At 40.3% G+C, this 18420-nt stretch overlaps 1 protein-coding gene across 15 annotated transcripts in view; it reads left to right on the forward strand.

Annotated features, from left to right (window-relative positions):
- Positions 1-17047, forward strand: part of arvcfb (ARVCF delta catenin family member b) — a 250929-nt gene extending 233882 nt beyond the window's left edge. For 5 of the 15 annotated variants that reach the window (XM_005936879.3, XM_005936883.3, XM_005936880.3 and 2 more), the window contains 9 exons: positions 1163-1313; positions 2063-2255; positions 3116-3227; positions 3611-3698; positions 5932-5985; positions 7878-7969; positions 8821-8871; positions 10476-10588; positions 14126-17047. In XM_005936879.3, the coding sequence (XP_005936941.1) occupies positions 1163-1313; positions 2063-2255; positions 3116-3227; positions 3611-3698; positions 5932-5985; positions 7878-7969; positions 8821-8871; positions 10476-10577 (843 nt within the window). In that variant the 3' untranslated portion in view covers positions 10578-10588; positions 14126-17047. The remainder of the gene's footprint in view (positions 1-1162; positions 1314-2062; positions 2256-3115; positions 3228-3610; positions 3699-5931; positions 5986-7877; positions 7970-8820; positions 8872-10475; positions 10589-14125) is intronic. The other 10 variants (XM_005936882.3, XM_005936889.3, XM_005936888.3 and 7 more) reach the window with 6 other exon arrangements.
- The last annotated feature ends 1373 nt before the right edge of the window (positions 17048-18420 follow it).

An 18420-nucleotide genomic window follows, 5' to 3' on the forward strand; every position in this document is an offset into this window, starting at 1 on the left:
CGTAGGTTTTTGCTTCTGATGATGGATTAGATGAGAAGCTGTGCAGTCAGGTCTACACATTTATTCCAGTTAGAGCATCTGCGGAGCTGCTGTCTGGCTTGCAGGCAAGTAGTGAATTATCAACAGGGATGGCTGGTAGTCAGCTGCCAGTTTACGCGCAGCACCTCGGGCAAGAGCGGTCACTTATGTTTTCCAGCAGATGGGCTGTATTCAGCCCACGGCAGCATTATCGCAAAAGCTCTTCTCTTAACACCCAAGTGTCAGACTGTAGATACATCTTTCAGTCCTCAGATTTCATCAGCAGCAAAAAGCCCTCAGAGACGTGAGGAAAATCACCTGAAATCTTGATTGATCCTTTTTTTTCCTCTTGTTTCGTTAGATCAGATTCAGCTCTGAGTTTCTCATTGAATGTTTTTAATAATTCAGATGTAGTGATTTTTAGCTAAGGTGAGTATTTGGAGGTGGAAAAACTCTTTCCTGTTAGATGTTTTCCCTGGTAAGCATGATCAGAACGCCTGAGCAGGCTAACAGTAACCTGTGGAGCTGCTAACACACCAGACTGTCACATCTGGGAGCTGGACAAAGAGTGTCCTGCTCTCTGAGGATATCAGAGCTTCTGCTTGAAATCCTCCTCATTCTTTGCTTCTGCTTAGTACCACAGGGGAGATTTCCCTTATTTCCAAGGCTTACTACTGCCACCTGGTGGCTCAGCTTTGACTGTCCTCTGCTTAATTACATCTCTTGGGTTATCAGCACTCCGAAGAAGAAACCCTTTTATGTCAAGCTTAATGTTTCATGTTCCAAAAAAATGAGAAGTAAAATCTACTGATGTTTAAATTAAGACAAATTATATCACATGTCCATTCAGAGCCCCACTGTGTGATGTTGTGAATTACTTATGCCTAAGGAGCAGTGATGAGCTGCCTTGTAGTTACAGAACGACTTTCTGAGTGTGCATGGCCATGCACGGGTGGAGAATATTGCAGAAGTGTCTTCGCCCTCTGTGCTGGTGTCACAGAGATCCACTAGGCTCCTCAGTGGGACTTACCTCGGGGCCTCAAATGAAAGGATGTGCACTGATATTAGGGCTGATTCAAGTACTTATATAAAATTCTAAAGAATATAAAAAGCACTCACAGCATGCCCTTCTTTCGCCCTTCAGTGGTCCAGCTACATCCGAGCCACAGTGCGGAAGGAGAAAGGTCTTCCCATCCTGGTGGAGCTGCTGCGCTCTGACTCTGACAAGGTGGTCCGAGCTGTGGCCATCGCTCTGCGCAACCTGTCCATTGACCGCCGCAACAAGGATCTAATCGGTACAAACAATTAGCAAAGCCACACAGTTGTTGTTGTTGTTGTTGATGTTATTTTGGATGGCTACTGCAGTAATACCAATGAAGGTTTGCTATTATTCTGTGAACGATTTGAACCACATTGTTTAAAAGGCTAACAAGTCTTTTCATAAAATAATTCTAACATGCCCGCATGTTCTGACCACTAGTTGGTGGGAATGCATTTATGATTCTATACCTCCAATTTTCCCTTTGTTGATATAGTTTCCTTATGATAAGCCTTCAAAGTCCATCCATTGCATCTCAAATGTTATTAAATGCAAGCTTTTGGCCTCGTAAAATTCATGCAATTTTACGAGGCACACAAGACTCACTTGCTAAGATGTAACCTAATTTATTACTCATTTTGAAGGTGTTAATTACCTCAGCCAAGGAGGTTGTGTTTTTGCATGCGTGTCATCCATCTGACTATAAGCACAACAGCTCACAAACTTTTTTTAATGAATTCTGATAAAACTTTGTAACACTGTAGAGTGGGGTCATATTAATCCATTAAAATTAGCTTTACATCCACCAAAGTCTCCGAGGTCAGCTTAATGATTTATTTTGGGAAATTTGACACAAAGCCTTAAAATTTAGAAACTTCCTAAAAAGGAAATACTGCCCAGGAAGGGAGCTGCTGGAGGTTTGTGCTCTCAGAGTGCTTTGTGTTTGACTCTTATTCTCCCTGTCACTGTCACCTGGTTAACCTTAAACACTAATTCACCGTATAGGAAGTTATGCCATGCGGGACTTGGTGAGCAACCTGCCCAGCGGTCAGCAGCGACCAGCCAAGAACCTGGAGGAGGACACTGTGGTGGCCATCCTCAATACCATTCACGAGATCGTCACCGACAGCTCTGAAAACGCACGCTCCCTCATCCAGGCCCAGGCCATCGAGAAACTGGTCGCCATCAATAGGACCAGGTAAGATTTTTTAAGTACAGTCGGACATTGACGTTGCTCTATGACTGCGTTCCCCTTTTCTTCACTGAGTCAAACTGAAGCAGCATGCTGTTATCCATATAAGCTCTGCACGAGGTGTGGCCTTACTACTGAGACATAATTATAGTATGACCTTGTATGCAATTTCATCATGAGCCTTCATATTAGTATTCATGGAGGATGAATAATGTAACGCGTCTTGTGACGGCGCGAGCTTGGCTACAGACACCACTGCCCACCTCACATTAATAAACAGGCTTTCAGAAGTGGAGGCCGTTCTTACAGTGGGTGTCTCAGCTGTACTCAGCAACTAGTAGCGAAAATTAAGATATTCAGGCTAATATTTTCAAGAGGTGTCTTATATAACCACATTGTTACTCACTGCAAATAAAGGCGTGTTAGAGCCGCACCACATTTTAAATGCAGTTTTCAAAGGCCCGTCCTTGTGCGGTGATGTATTGATCATCCAGAGTCACTTTAACAAGCATGAATATACATAGTTTATTCACAAACCAAATAGCTAGTGTTTCCTCTCAGCCTCATGAGATTAGCTTTCTTTGAAGTGAGCCCCCTCCCTCGCACCCACATATAATTAATACTGGTGGCTCAGAGGTAGCTAATGAAAGGCAATGTGTATTCATCTGGCTGTGAATTAAAAACTAGACCCTGAAACTGCCCGGAGAACTCAAAAGCCTTTGAATGAAGAGATTGATTGCAGCGGTGCCTCGCCAGCACGCCCAGCTGTTACAGTTTTGTGATTAGGTGAGGTTACTGACGTTAATTGATCTAGTTACTTCTCCTACTAATTTCCTCCTTTTTGGATGGGGGGGGGGCCTCTTCAGCCAATCAGCACGTGAAACAAAGGCAGCGTCCCATGTGCTGCAGACAGTGTGGAGTTATAAGGAGCTGAGGAACGCGTTGGCCAAGGACGGGTGGAACAAAAGCCACTTCCAGGTATGGAACCAAAGTCAGCCTTTACAAATAATGTCAATCCAGAGTGTTGTTATTGTTCGCTCAGAAGGTTGAAAGAATGTTTTGTAAGCAGCTTCATTCAAATAGCTTTGAGAGTGGCTCGGTTTTCTGTTCCTGACATTGTAAAATAATTTCCAATAAATCTCCACCGACTAAAATTTGAATCAAGCTGTTACCAATATCATCTTTACATCATCGAGACAACATAATTAATTTCTGATACTTATCTCGTAAAATGTTATGAATTGTTATGCGTTCAGTTCGTACCCCACATTAGGTGAGAAAGTTCAATCTTTCCATACTGGGAACTGTTTGATCTGTATTATGACGTTACGATGTGCTTCCTGCTCCCTCTCCTCTCTCAGCTCACTGTGACGGCCACTCCTAAAGCAACCAAGAACGGCAAGCCGGGCTACGATGACACCACTCTGCCGCTGATGGAGAAGAACCAAGGTCAGTCAGCACGTGTGTGGTAGAGTGTATGCTGCTGTTTGTGTCTGTTTCGAGGACTAAAGGGGGTAGGACGAGGTCGGGGGAAAATGAAGACCACTTCAGTGACATTGTTGTGTAGCTCATTAGAAAGTAGTCCACCTATTCACCTCATGAAGAACGAGATGAATAATGTTAGGTCTCTTGTCACATGTGTAATCCTCAAAAATCTAAGATCAAAATAAAGACAGTAGCTACATCCTTTTTTAGTGTTTCATGTGTGCAGTAACTACTCCATATGACCTCCATATGTTTTGTTTTTTTAATTTAAGGTCCTCGCACCCTTTTGTCAAGTTGCTGATTTTCTTTTCACTGTTCTGTCAACCTCGAGGAGCGAATGATAAATCTCTGTCTCTTCAAGTTGTCAAGTTATGTTTTATACCCATCCAATGGGAACAGTCTCATTAGCTGCAGATGTTTTAATTTGCTCCCCATTATATGGGATGAATTACCCGTCCAGTGGGAACAAGCCATCAGACTGATAATAAAAGGTGCCCCCCCCTCCCCCATTTTCAAGAACTCCAAAACTAAAAGTGAGCTCACTGTCATGCTGACCATGAATTTACTCTCAGTTAGTAGTCGTGGCAGATTAGCAGATAGAAGTCCCAGACTTTAACCTTCTAAGACCCGAACTCTGTCATGGCATGCTTTTTTAATTTCTCTTTGCTATTTGGGCTGATTGGGACCTGAGCCATGTAAAGACAAAGAGTTATGTGAATTTTTTTTTTTTACCTGATTTTTGTTCCTGAGAAAAATAAGATCCACACATGAGGACATTCGCTTTAAATTTCGATAGAACAGTGGCAGTATGATGTCCTCATAAGTGGATATCCGGCCCTTGCAGAGCAAAATTAAGGATTTTGGTCTAGACAACTCAAAATGGGATGTCCACATATGTGGACGCCAGGTCCTAGGAGGTTAACAGCTAACGGCTTAGTTGATACCAATAATAGGTAGTACTAATTAGGATGCTTTGACATGGTTATATTTAGTGCAAATCTCCAGGCCGCTTTGCAACCCATCTCCTTTTTAAAAAATGTGCATATTCACACTAAGCTGTTTCATGCGAAGACCTTAATATTTTAAAATACACTAAGGTTGATCAGTTCAATTTAAAAACAAAAAAAGAAGAAGAAAAAAAAGCAATAAGTACAAACATCAGCTGGATAGTGTAGATCCTGTCTTTTGTTATACAAAATGAGCTACTGGACTATTTTTTGCCAGGGATGAATACACACGTGCTGTCATTTTTGGTAGCAGGAGTCCCATGTTTACTACACTGAAGGAAAATATTACCCAGGTAACTTCTTAATAACATGGTTTAGTTTTGTTTTAGTTTTTTTTGGGGGGGGGGGTCACTGGATTTTTATAACATTGTCACTATTTAAGTCTGCATACCCAAATTACAGCACAGCATTAGCACAACATGTTTATTGGTGGACATTTACATAGAGTAACCCTACCCCTGGAGTCCTCAAAGCAGGTTCAAACCAAGTGCTAATGATTACTGGAGCAAGCATCTGACTCAGTGTGTGTTACTTGTTGGGGACATGTATGCTTTTCCCCCGCCTCATGGCTATATTGAAGCGCAGTGTTTGCACATTGCTACTACTTTCATCCTCCTCATGGTGACGCTTTGGTGTGAAATGTCGCAGTAATGCTTTTGTCCATAGCGGTTAAAAAATAAAGCACATAAAATGGTAACTACAACTTCAGAAAGCATACTGCTGCTGTTAACAAAAACCTTGGTCCAAAAAAACATTAATAAAGAATTTTAAAAAGTTAAGAGCTGGATTTATAGAGACTGAGTTTTTGACTGGCGTATTGGTGTCAGGGATAAAGAAAATGTCCTCAACTCTAAGCCAGCGTGTATGGCTGCATCTGCAAGGTGCTGCGATAGAGGTTTTCTGTAACAGCAGTGTATATAAGGGGGTGGGAAGGGGACTTGTGAAGTATGTTGGCCCAACAACAAACATCTCATTGAAAGAGGAGTCAGCAGCATAGCAGCAGTTTTTTTCTTTATTTTTGCATCCATACATTCATATGAATCGCGGCACTCATGTCTGCCCACTCTCAGTTTGCATTATTCAATCACTGGCCGAGAACCATCGCCCTGAAAAGCAGCATCAGCATTGGCTCAGTGACTCAGTTTGTGTGTGTGCTGCTTTTGTACAAATGGCCTATGAATGCTTTTCAGGCACCAGGAAATGTGGCAGTGGTGATATGATACCTATGGATGAGCTGGGCCCAGGTAAGAGCCAGACTGCATGATAGTCCTTAGCCAAGGAAGAGCTAGTTCTCCTGTGATCTCACTCCAGAGTCCAATCCTCTGATTTGACGTCAAAGATATTTTTTTAATCTGAAAATTCGCCCACTAAATCCTCTCAACTTTGTATGATTGCTTTGGACCGAGCTTCAGACATGATGCTTTTTGATGCTGTATGCACGACCCCTCTCTTGACAAGATGTTTGTACAAAGCTGGGCCTGTATCACAAGCTCAACACCAAAGGATTTGGGTTGTTCTCTTACTACTTAATGAATATACTTTTAGAATATCACAGGATAGATTCTCCACCGTGCTTCCTTTAAAGAGCAGATTAGTTTTGGTTTTAAAGATGTAATTTGCAACTTTGACTATTTTGTAGCTCTCTCCTGTATTCATTTGTGATCGCTGATGGTCAGAGAATAAGATTATTTTTTACAAATAGGAGGGTTGCATCAGGACGGGCATCCGGCATAAAATCTGTGCCATATCAAATATGCTCATCTTTCCACTGTGGGGGACCCCTTGGGAAATAAGAGAGCAACAGAAAGTACCTTTGAGTCCGTGTTATTGAATGCTGGTGTTCCTTATAAGGCAACTCACAAACCGACAGAGGAGTTGTGCAGATATTTAAATCAGGACTACATATTCTCTTACCTCAAAGTAGAATTTGAGACTTATTTATGATGGTTTCTGTGCTGACTTTTAATCAGGAGGAGTGCTTCTCCTGATTGAAGAAGGTAGAACTCAGAACCCTCGGCACATCAGGGTGACACCCCCCGAAAAATCTAAATAAATTACACAAAACATTTTTAATCAATAAATTAAAAAAAAAATGTTGGTATTTAAAACTCAAATGCACATTTTTACCTCATCACAAGCATTTACTGAACTGATGGGTGATGGCTTATGATGACTGTACAGTAAACACTGAAACCCATAGAAAGTTTGAACTTTGAACTTTTTCTTCTCCTAATTGAAGAGAATGTAAGTTTAAGGCATTTCCACACTGGCCTCCCTTTTGAGACCCCAAGGCCATGCCATCTTTTATGTACAGCCTTTAGTCCAAAGAAGATAAAAGTGTTAATCTGCTGATTATTTTTGTTAGTGTACTTATTATATTGCATATAGTAGATTTAGTTAGATGGTTTATGTGACTAAGCGAAATGCTTGACACTTTAAAAACAGCATTACCCCTAGAAGTGACATCCTCTACTCTGAGACTTGATAAATAAAATGCCCCAGGCTACAGAATGCATAAAACACATTTAAAGGCCTGTTCTAAGGACACGCTTAATATCTCACTTGCTTGATGTGTTTTGTTTGAGACGCACTGAAGGTAAGTAACACGAGTACTGGCAGGTTTATAGGAGCAGAAACTGCTTTCACACGTGCACTGCAGCTCTGACCTTTTCTAGGACTTTCCCAGCAGAGGTGCACGTGAGAATGCAAATGTCTGACAGAGTCACATCAGGCATTAGCTAGCTCCCTAGCACTAGTCTGTGTGATGTCGGGTTGCAGTCATGTGCACATCGTGCTGTTAATATTCCAGTGCATTCACCTCCAGCAGGTGGGCGTCATGTGTCCTGTCTTCTACACGTTGCTCCAGCACCTCCCTCACCTAAATCACATGGAGTGCTTTCTTTTAAGCGTGTCTTACACGTGAGAAAGGACTACTGTAGAATTTAAATTATCTAAAGTTCATGTGTGAAAGAGGCTTGAGAATTTGGAGGCACGTGTAGTCTCCTCTTCTTTCCTGGCACTCAGAAAAGCTGCCTCTTCACACAGTTTAAAATACATTTCTAAACTATTTGTCTCAGTTCAATGATAATCAGGGAAACAGAGGAATTATCTGACAATTGTTCTCTGACCTCATTAGATGGTTACTCTACCATTGACCAAAGGGACAAAGACTGCAAATACAAGACCGGCGACGGTTCGGTGGACCTGACAGAACGGGAACCATTAAAGGTATGGACAGAGCTCTTCTGATCTCCTGGGGGAACAGGGAATAGACAACGAGATAATGATGCCTCATTGAAATATCATCACGTCCTCTTCGTCTCTCTCACTCTTTTTGTTTTCAATGGTGGTCCTCATTAGAGGCTGTTAATCCTATCGATTCTTTAAAGAGGCTGGAAGTCGACGTTCTCTGCTAATAGTGCCACCGCAGCTGAGCGCTGTGGACAGCCTCAGATCTGTGAGCTAGCAGTTAATTGAGTGTAAGCATTTGGAGTCTGTAAAGTAATTAATCTGAGACTGATTAAAAGAACCGCCAACAAGTGCTCCTTGTGGAGACAACCCTTGCCTTGGCGATGAACAGACCGCCGTGTTATCGAATGGTCGTCTGCTGATTATACACACACATCACACAACAGCGTGTTAAGCTGATCGGCAATCCAGCCTCAAAGCAGAGTCGCAGGCTAGTGGCCTCAGAGGATGGCATTTAGGCATCAGATGATTTTCAAGTACTTTAAGCTGTTTATTTTTCATCTTCGTTAACACAATATGGATGGGATTAGCCCTCGAGGCTCAAAAATGAATGATTCAGCTTAGATGTTTGATGTATTTTCACATATTTGTTTCTCCAAAACTAGCACGTGATTATATTTTGGTGTTAAAAGTGATTTAAATTTACCTTTCAGATTAAAATATGTAGTTTTGTTGTTTTTATCTAAAGTCCAACTAGAATATTAGCTTGATATTTGCGTGAAGTGGGTAACAGTATCATAGTTTAAGGTGCATAAAATTACAATGTAGCTACTTTTACTTCATGTGTACTTAGCTGCTCCTCATTTTCTCTTTGCTGTTTAAAATTGTAGATGTTCACATTCAGCATAGCCAGACATTCAGATAATGAGCGCAGCGTACGTGTAAGTAATCCCCGTGAGCCAAAGTTTCTGGCTTCATTTCGGACAGCTTCTTCTACTCTTTGCTCTCTATAATGTCACAGAGAGATGATTTTCTTTCTGACGGTCATCTCAACACATCGCTCAGGATGTGAGCACAGAAGCAACGCCGCCTACAGTTTGTTTGCAACAGGCTGCTAATAAAAAAAGAGGTTAAAGGGCACCTAGGTCCATTGTGAGATCATAAACTATATTTTTACAGTACTGGTATTTTAAGCAGTACTACAAACATGGCCTCAGACTTGGTGACCTGCCTGTTATGCCAGTACCAAACACCTGCCTGTTAGCATTAGCTATCATAAACTACCTGTAAGCTATTGTAAGGCAAATTTGTTGGATTGAGCATGGGCGCATGTTCTTTCTTACAGAGTAAACTTTATTTTTTTATTATTATTCTTTTCTTTGTTATTTATTTGTTATATAGGTTTAAAGTTGGGCCTTGCATTCTGTGTTATCTTATCTGAGGACTAAAATGTTTCTTAAAATGTATGTTCATATTCAGGACGTCACTGTAATGGGGAAAAGCAATGTTTCTCTGCTCTCTGTGGCTGAAGTTTTCAAATTATCCCACCTCCTATTCTCGGATGTGTTCAGTGTAGCACGTATAATCACACACGTATAATCACTATGTCAAGTTGTCTGAAAGTTTCCTGTCAGTTTTAAGTTATTTTGTGGGCTCTTAGATCGATATTTGGTCACTTAATATATTGGCCAATATTTACAGACACACAAAATGTAAACAAATTTCTCTAACATTTATTAAATGTAGTTGTTTTGGAGTTCTTAAGAGAATGACAATCTAGTGTAAAAATAATCTTGTTTTGGCGTTCCAGCAGGAAAGTTGTGCTGGACTCCAGGCTCTACCATCACCTCTGATTTAAACAGATTTTCCCTATGCTGACATTATTTATATGAGTTAAAACCAAACTTTTAAGAATATAGGTGTCAAGTCCTGACTAACGACACCATTATTGCTAGTAGTGGTGGACATACCGTGGGCAAATAATAGGACCGATCACAGTTTGGGTTTCAGGCTTTTCAGCTGAGTGAACGAAGTAAAGCTAAACTTCTCATTCATTCAGAAGGCAGAATAACAACAATAAGTGTAGCAGCTTCTGAAGTATATTTCAGTGACAACTATATTTAGGCTAACTAGAGCTAAAGATATAGTGTCACATCTTAAAAGCACAAACACTTTATTCAGCTCAGAAGGCAGCGGTAATCACAGCAAACAGTTGTTTGTCTTCAGAGTGTACAGGCCTGCTAGCATCGCTCCAAAGCTGTCTTTTAAGTCTGCTGCCTGTACTTCCCAGAGGTGTTCAGCCCGCTTTGAATGCAACTTGGCTACCAAAACGCGCTCTCTTCCCTCCTTCTTTTGCATGTTCTGGTTCGCTGTTTTGTAATCAACCCGAGTTCTTTCCAAGCTTTCCTTAAGGCAGGGAACTAACACCGGCTTCTCTGATCTTGGATGCATGTGTATTTAAGCAGGAGTGTACATGTGAAATGTATTGACCTCTTTTTATGTTTGACTGTGTTTTGTTTTTTAACCCGTGCTCCTTTGGCTACAGAATGACACAAATAGGAAACACTATATCAGGAGTAACAGGCCTGCAGTCAGTCTGGTGGACGCTTGTGATGTTAAGCCCCAGCCTGTTGACTCCTGGGTCTAAATGCATGCATGGTAGGTCTGAAAAATTGAAATCGCAAACAGGAGAAACTCCTCGCACCTTTCATGTTGCATCCTTTTCATCCTCCGCCTGCTCCTCATTTCTGCCTGTTTTCCTCTCGCCCTCACACTTTGTCATGTAGACTTGCTGTCACCCTGCACCCAGATCAGTCAGGTGGAGAAATCACCTCTTTCTTTGCATAGAAATTACATTGTAAACAACTTTTGAGGATTTGTTTTGCGTAGAATTTGAAAGTGCAAGAAAACAAATGGTTAATATTTAAACCTCCCCCAAAAAACTTCTACTCTCTGTATCACATAAAAAGAAGGGTGGTGCTGGTCCTCTGTTCACAATTCAGCACCACCCGTCTCATTCAAATGTAGACCTATCCTCACTCATTGCTTCCCCCTGACAGTCTTTGCTGAAATTGGCAGCAAATGATGAAGGGGAATCATTCTTCTGCACTCTTGAGAGATCCTCCAGGGACTCTGTTTTGCCTTAATGAAAAGCAGCACGGAAAAAGAAAAAGATACACACACACACACACACACACATACTATGTCTGCAGTTGTCGTACACGACATATCTCGGGTCAAAGCGAGACGATTTCAGATAAAGAACTCATGCAAGTTGATAAGCTGATGGCAGAAATCAGTGTGTATAATATGCAGGAACCCACACAAGTTTGCACTCCCATATATTGTGTTTGGAGAGGAGACACGATTCCGAGTGCATATATTTTAAGATCTGAAGTAGATGATTTGAAAGTTTTGTATTTAAATTTCTGGTATGAGTGATTTCAAATAGGCTTATGTAACTTAGATTATCATATTGTGTGTAAGTTACAGAAAGAAACTTTTCTGTGGTTGAGAGAGAATCAAACACGTCTCTACTACTGTTTGTTTAAATGCTGTTTTTCACCATTAGAAGAATCAGAATCAGAAAGGGTTTTATTGCCAAATGTTGAGCAGGTTTACAACATTAGGAAATTGCTGCGGTGATTAGAGATAAACGTTTATTAGAAGCCTCTCTAAACAGTCATGTACCGTACATTAGTAGCATCCTTAAACATGGATGCTTGGTTAGGACCTGTAGGTGTCACACTGTAACACAACCGATACCCAGTTTTTGTTTTGTTTGTTTTTTTGTCAGTGTGCTGCCAAAAGTGCTCTGCTGGTGTCGTCACCGTCACGGAACGCAAAACTGAAATCCAACAACCGGAAAGGATCAGACAAAATAACGCTTTCGCAAAAAACTGTCCCAGACACCACTTAAAGTCTTCTGCTTAGAGTTTGTGTGATCGTACCAGCTGCCACCCAGCCTGTCTCCTAAAGCAGATGTTACTTGGTTGTTTGTTTTCCTTGTAAAGCAAAATAGAGGACACAAATGTCAGGAAATGACACTCTAGGCATACCCAGTTCATTAAATGTGCTGGGTAGAAGAAGCAGTTCCTCATCCAAGAAATCGTATGAAACAACTTGGGTGTGTTTTGTGTGCATTTACTAGTTACAGTACATTAGCAACAGTTTTCTTTAGAGTGTGATTGACCATTTAAGCTGATCTGGGTGAGCTTCAGTAACTGCCTCACTGCTGTCGTCCTCTCCTCTGCCAGAATCCTCATGTCAGACCTCACTGCCTTTTTCGTTGACAGCATTTTATCTCAGTCATGTTCATCACTGGCCATTCAGTTCTTTCATCTCCATCCAACGTCCTGTCGTAGGAAATACTTCAAAGGCTAGATCTTAGATAGAATGGTATGGTTTTTGGTATTTGTTGTAATTTCCAGCTACAGGTAATGATAAGGATGAATCATCAGGTGAGTCGTCTTCACTTCATTTAGCGCACGCAGGATTTCACACAGCACATTAAGCATCTGTTTTGCTGTCTCTCGCCTCCATTCGCCATCTGGATTGACATGATTGACGCTTTAAGAGTGACACAATTTTTCAAGTGCTGTGATAATGCCATATGATTGCTGACAAGAAAGAGATTCAAATTAGCATTCACAACTTTTAATAGTAACATGCTGTTTCAACGCTGAGAAAATCTGTTTTGGTGTGATATTTTTAAGGAAATGGCTGGTGATATTTTTTTGTCTTGTTGTCCCACTGATGTCCCTGCACAGTACACTAGCAGCTGAGATAGATGCATGCACACATTTGCTATTTACTGCTATGTGTTATATAAGACACATCCATCCAGGGACAGTGAGAGAAGACAATGTCATGTCCTCTAAATACTTGAATACTAAATACTAGGATATAAAAGTATGCCACAGGATTAGGGATGCACCTGGTGACTAATTTCTTAGTAGACTAACCTTAGAAAATTAGACAGCCCAACTAGTCTAAAACTAAGAAACACTCAAATATTAACTTAAATTTGAGAAACGTTTAATGGAAAATGTCAAAAACTAATAACAAAGCCATTTTACAATAATGAATCATGCTGCTTAACTGTGCAGCACCTTGCATCCTGCATTATCAATATTACACGTTATTCTCTAGACAGACAGTGAAGAAGAAAAAAACACTTAAACCGATGTTAAATATGGTGTGAAAGGAGTAGCAACTCTACTATAAGGGAGAGCCCATCCATCTTTTGGAGAAAGCGATCAATAGTGTTAACAAAGAGATGAGGCCTGGATTAACAGATTTATCGTGTTTCTCTACAGCATTGTGCCATCTGCTGGCAGATGGCTGCTTAACATTTGGTACACAATAATTTACGGCATTGGCCTCAATTAAAATTTTTAACAATTACATTAAATTACTCGTAAGTCTGGTACAGACTAGTGACAACAGCGACAATTAGCCAGCTAGACGACTAGCCTAGTTGAGTAATTGCGCACATCCCTACACAGGATACAGAACCAAGTAGTGAAACGCTAACATATGGTCCCTAAAGACATTAATATTTTCTTGGTTACAAGGTAATTTAGGCACCATATGTCTAGTTTGCTGTAATGAAGTTATTGTTAGCGAGGTGTTAGCATGCTAGTTAGCTAAAGAATTTGCAAACTTAATAACTCATGTTTTTTTTTTCTTCATAGTAATAAGAGCTGAATGCTGTCAACATACAGTAGCTTATCTTACATACAAATATAGTGGCCTAACACTAACATTTGGATATGTGATGTAAATAGCGAAACTCATGCTAAAAACACTGTTTATGATGCAGTGTTTCGTTCCTAATTGCAATTGCAAAAGTTTCACTCTCACTAAGTGAACTAAGGTGAAGCTGTGGTTAAAGCTGTAATGATTTTATTTGGCTACTTGGAAGCAAAACAAAAAGCTAGAAAACCAAAAAATTGAGCAGGGAATTATTTTAAATGAAAAAAAGACAACATTTTAGTTTTTGTCTTTTAATGGGCTCTACAGACAAGAGTGCGAATATGAAATGTTGCCAGCCATGTCCTTTAAATAATTTAAAATTGAAGTATTCAGATTTTTATCACTGATAATGTTTTTTTTGGAGGGGGGCATTTTGTACTGAAGCTCATCATTTACTGTTGCTTTAAACTGATTGTCTCTCTTGTCCATGTGCTTCAGGCTTAAAATAGCAACTGTGTGACGCTAGAAGAGGATCTCCCATATCACCACTGCCATTTCACATGGAACTCATCTTTGGAGTTGGACTTTGTACAGAAAAAGGGGATTTCACAAAAAAATAACGATCACAACAGCAACTACCCAGCAGCAGCCAGCATTCAGTCATGCTTTTCAGAGAAAATTTAAAAAAGAAAAAGAGACTACTCCTACTACTTTGTCATATCAACATTCCCACTGGACATCATGTGAATTTTACAGTTCTGACTCTTGTTGAGCGCAACCAGTGACAAAAAACAGGCCGAGACCGATGCCGGCGGAACGATGGATATGTGAAGGGGAAAGTGAAGTAAGCAAAGAAAGGAGAAATGGGATGTGTGTTGGAGAGAAACCTGATGGAGGAATAAAATGTTCTTTTATTTTAGCCTGCATCAAATTTTGTAGGTTGTGGAGAGTATCAGAGTCTGGTATTTTGATGTGATGGGTTGGAACAGATGTGTTTGAAGGTCACCGAATGTTCGTTTGATGGGATGGAAAAGGAAAGAAAGCGAGCCTAAGAAGAACTGTAGCATAGTGGCAAAACGTGTACTCCCAGCAGGGACCCACCATGAACTTAAAATCCATTTGGGTTCACTGTGTTTTTTGAAGAAAAAAAAAGTTATATAAAGTTATTTCAAAGCCTTGCTTTGATATCAAATGTGTCAAACTGGTGATTGATGTCCATTTTTATAAAGTCTGAGGAGTCTGCAAGTTCTAGTCTGGAGGAAGGCAAGTGACATAGTGAGTACACGGGATGATGTTTCTGTTTGCACTGCATCACAAAAGTAAGAGAAAATGGAAACAAAAGCAACAAAGACTTCCTGTTTAACTGTGGTCGACACAAATGAGCCAGGCGGCGTGTCGACTTTTCTTCACAGAGCCGTGATTACGTGTGTAACCACCAGGTTTGCGTAGTGATGCAGTTTCATGGTTTCCCAGCTGGTTGCTGTATGTCAATGATGTGTATTAAAGAGGATATAAGAGTTTTTGTTTATAAATGATTTGTGCTTTTGAAAAGACAGGCACAAGTTCTTTTTTGTTGGAAAGATGGATCCAAAAAGGATTTGGTTTTTTTTTGTTGTTGTTGGGTTTTATATAAATGTATATTAGGCTCAAAAGGAACAAAAAAAAAAAAGAAAAATGAAGGAGAAAATGACATTTACTGACTTCTTAGTTGTATATTAATATCACATTGTTTGGAAAGCACATCTCATTTGATAGAAGTTCATCATGTTTGTAAGCAAGAAATAACCACGTAACTTAAATGTGTGTCAGTTATCGTTACACAGCCGATCACCTATTTATATTTTGTGTTTAAAAAAAAAAAAATGTTACAGGAAAAACAAAATTTATCTGCAGTTTTCTTTATGAAGGCGATGCATCTGTGTTTGACTTCATCTCTCTGGAGAGGTCAGAGGTCACACAGCTTGATAAGAGGTGGCAGTGTTAATGAAAGTCTCGTTTCTTTCCCCAAGCAAGTACCATCGACTCTCCAACACCAGTACATCTTAAAGAGAAATATTCAGTCGTGAGCATGAAGAAAAATCTGTACAGATGTTTATATTCTATTCTTTCCAAGTGCCAGGTTTTGTTTTGTTTTTTTAATTTTGTCGTCTTTTTATTTGTGTGTGACGTCATTCGGATATTAACTAAGTCCTTTGTGTGCAGGAAGAGTGTGCAGGTGGATGATTAGGTGGGGTTAGAGGCAAAACAACAACAAAAGAAGGTTGCATCCCTCTGTACAAATTCAAACATCAAGTTTGACCATATAGTATATATTTTTACAGCGTTACAGGGTGGGCAGCTGAGATGCAAGAAAAGGGCCGTGGAAGAGAATCCAATCTGAGGTTGTATCACTCGTGCGTCATCAAGGCGAATGGCATGTGCCTGCGTTCAAGTCTGACTTTTCTTTGTGACGTATGTGACTCTATGAAGCTTGCATATTTTACACAGTGTTTATAAAGATGTACGTTGTGGTAAAAATCAATGAACTACAAAACAAACAACTTATTGTATAAATTTTATTTTCACAAGTTAAAGAAGAAAACACGATAATACCCAGCATCCCTTTCGTGTGTGTGTGTCCTCAGACGTGTGTGCTGTCATTAGACCCACATGACTGTCTGTTCCTAACTGCACTACGCAGTACCACAACCAAAGGATCTGGAGTTGTATTTACACACATTTTAAAAAAAAAAACAAAAAAAAACAGGGGGTTTAGGTTTTGTGGATGTGCTGCCCTTATGTACATTTACAAAATAAACATGGACACACACACACACACACACACACACATTAAATCAAACAGGCCTACCTGTGTAGATATATCTGAATCAAGACCGTCAAAATAAAGTAACTGTACTACTCAGTAGCAGATGTGTTTGTACCTATCATGTGCCTTAACCTTTTCCATGGTAGATAAAGATAAGTGTTTTATATAAACTCTATTCCTCCCCTTCAGCTGTCATCTCTCCATTCCCTATGTTCACCTTCTCCTCCCCCCCTGTCAGCCCCTCTTCTCATTTTTCCCTCGACTCCACCCATCACTTCATGGATCCTGCATCATCACCACCACCACACCCAGCCCGACCCTCAACCACTCCCAGCCCCTGAGTAGTTTAGACTGTTGGTGGCTTCCTGCCCTCTATTACATTGTATTATAAACTTTTAAAAAGATAGACTCGTTGGAAGAATTGGTTGGATTTCCTAGAGGAGTACAGTTGTTAATGCTTTCGTAGCGAGCAGAGGCGATGCCACAGTGACAGAATGTATGTTAATTTTACTAATACCCAGAGGCAATTATTACGCTTGTTAAACATAACGGAAAAATACTGGTTTGTAGAATATAAATTTGGTGTGTTTTCAATAAATCATGCCTGGAAAGAACACTTTGCTCTGCTCCGAGTCTTGTTTTATATCATGTGTGACGAATCCACCCAGGTTATTCACTCACATCGGAGTTTCATTTAATGCTCACAGGGAACATTTTGCTGTGGAACTACCTTTCAACCAAAGAAATATTTTCAATGAAAATTACTGAGTGGATTATTGATACCAAGTGGGATAGCAAAATTCCGAAATGTATTTCATCATGGTATTGAAATCACCTTCCTGATAAAATGCTTTCTGTTACACCAGGAATGTTCACATTAACTTAAAATTTACTTCAACACAATAATAATTTAAAACATGGGGAGAGTCCGGTGAGTGTACATGAGGAACGTGCTCAGAAATCAGGACTCATCTGACCAACTGTCCAATTCTGATGAACCTGTGTGAACTGTAGCCTCAGTTTCCTGTTCTTAGCTGACTGATGTCTTCTGATTCAAGGTTCTGCACGTCATGGTGTAGAGGTGCTCTTCTGCATTGGTTGTAACAGAGTTGCTGTTGCTTTCCTGTCAGCTTAAAGCAGTCAGATGACTCTCCTCTGACCTTTATGACTTCTGTCATCAACGATGCATTTTCACCCAGAGAACTGCTGCTCACTGGACATTTTCTGTAAGCTCTATAAGGCCAATCATCTAAAATGCATTTAGCCCAGCCATGTGGAGGCTCAGAAGCAGGGCCATATCCAGAGGTTTTGAAATGGGGTGGACGGACCCGTGGGAAATAAATTAATATCAAAAATAAGAACCAAACAAAAGCAGTTGAACATTGAGTTATAAAGTTATTAATGTGCACAGACTTCCAGCCTCCAGCGGCCCTTTAACAGTATGGGGCCCCAGTGAAGCACAAGTCAGATAATGGCGCTGTAATAAGACATAGTCTGGTTACAATGGTAAACATATTTACCTGTACGAAGTAGGAAAATAGTGTCTCACACATTGTTCATCCTTTAGGGAATTGTAGGCAGTGGAACAAACCACTGTGAGGTACATGAGGGGGGAGTCCCTCTTTTAAACCTTACAAAATTAATGTTTTCCATTTGTAACTGAACCAAGAGCTTAAATTGTTCAAGAGACAAAGATGCTGGTATCTCCCAGGGTTAGTGTTTTAAATCTGTACCCAAAGAAAACAGCAATCTAAGCAAGAGGGTCTTTATTCTGAATGAAATCCAGCTTTCAAGTCAAAGGAGGCTCCATCTCTTTTAAGATATTGTGTGAATTCAGAACAAGAAGGCCATTTTTAAAAATTACGATCTCACTATTTTACTAATTCAGAAAAACAGGACTTTCTTTGGTCAAGTACACATACACATGTTAACCTTTGGCAAAGGAATTTGCGCATATACACCCTTCACACAGGATGTTTTGCAGCTC

The sequence above is a fragment of the Haplochromis burtoni genome, unplaced genomic scaffold (genome assembly GCF_018398535.1).
Source record: "Haplochromis burtoni strain Fernald_Lab_line unplaced genomic scaffold, NCSU_Asbu1 Contig_226, whole genome shotgun sequence".
NCBI classification, from domain to species: domain Eukaryota; kingdom Metazoa; phylum Chordata; class Actinopteri; order Cichliformes; family Cichlidae; genus Haplochromis; species Haplochromis burtoni.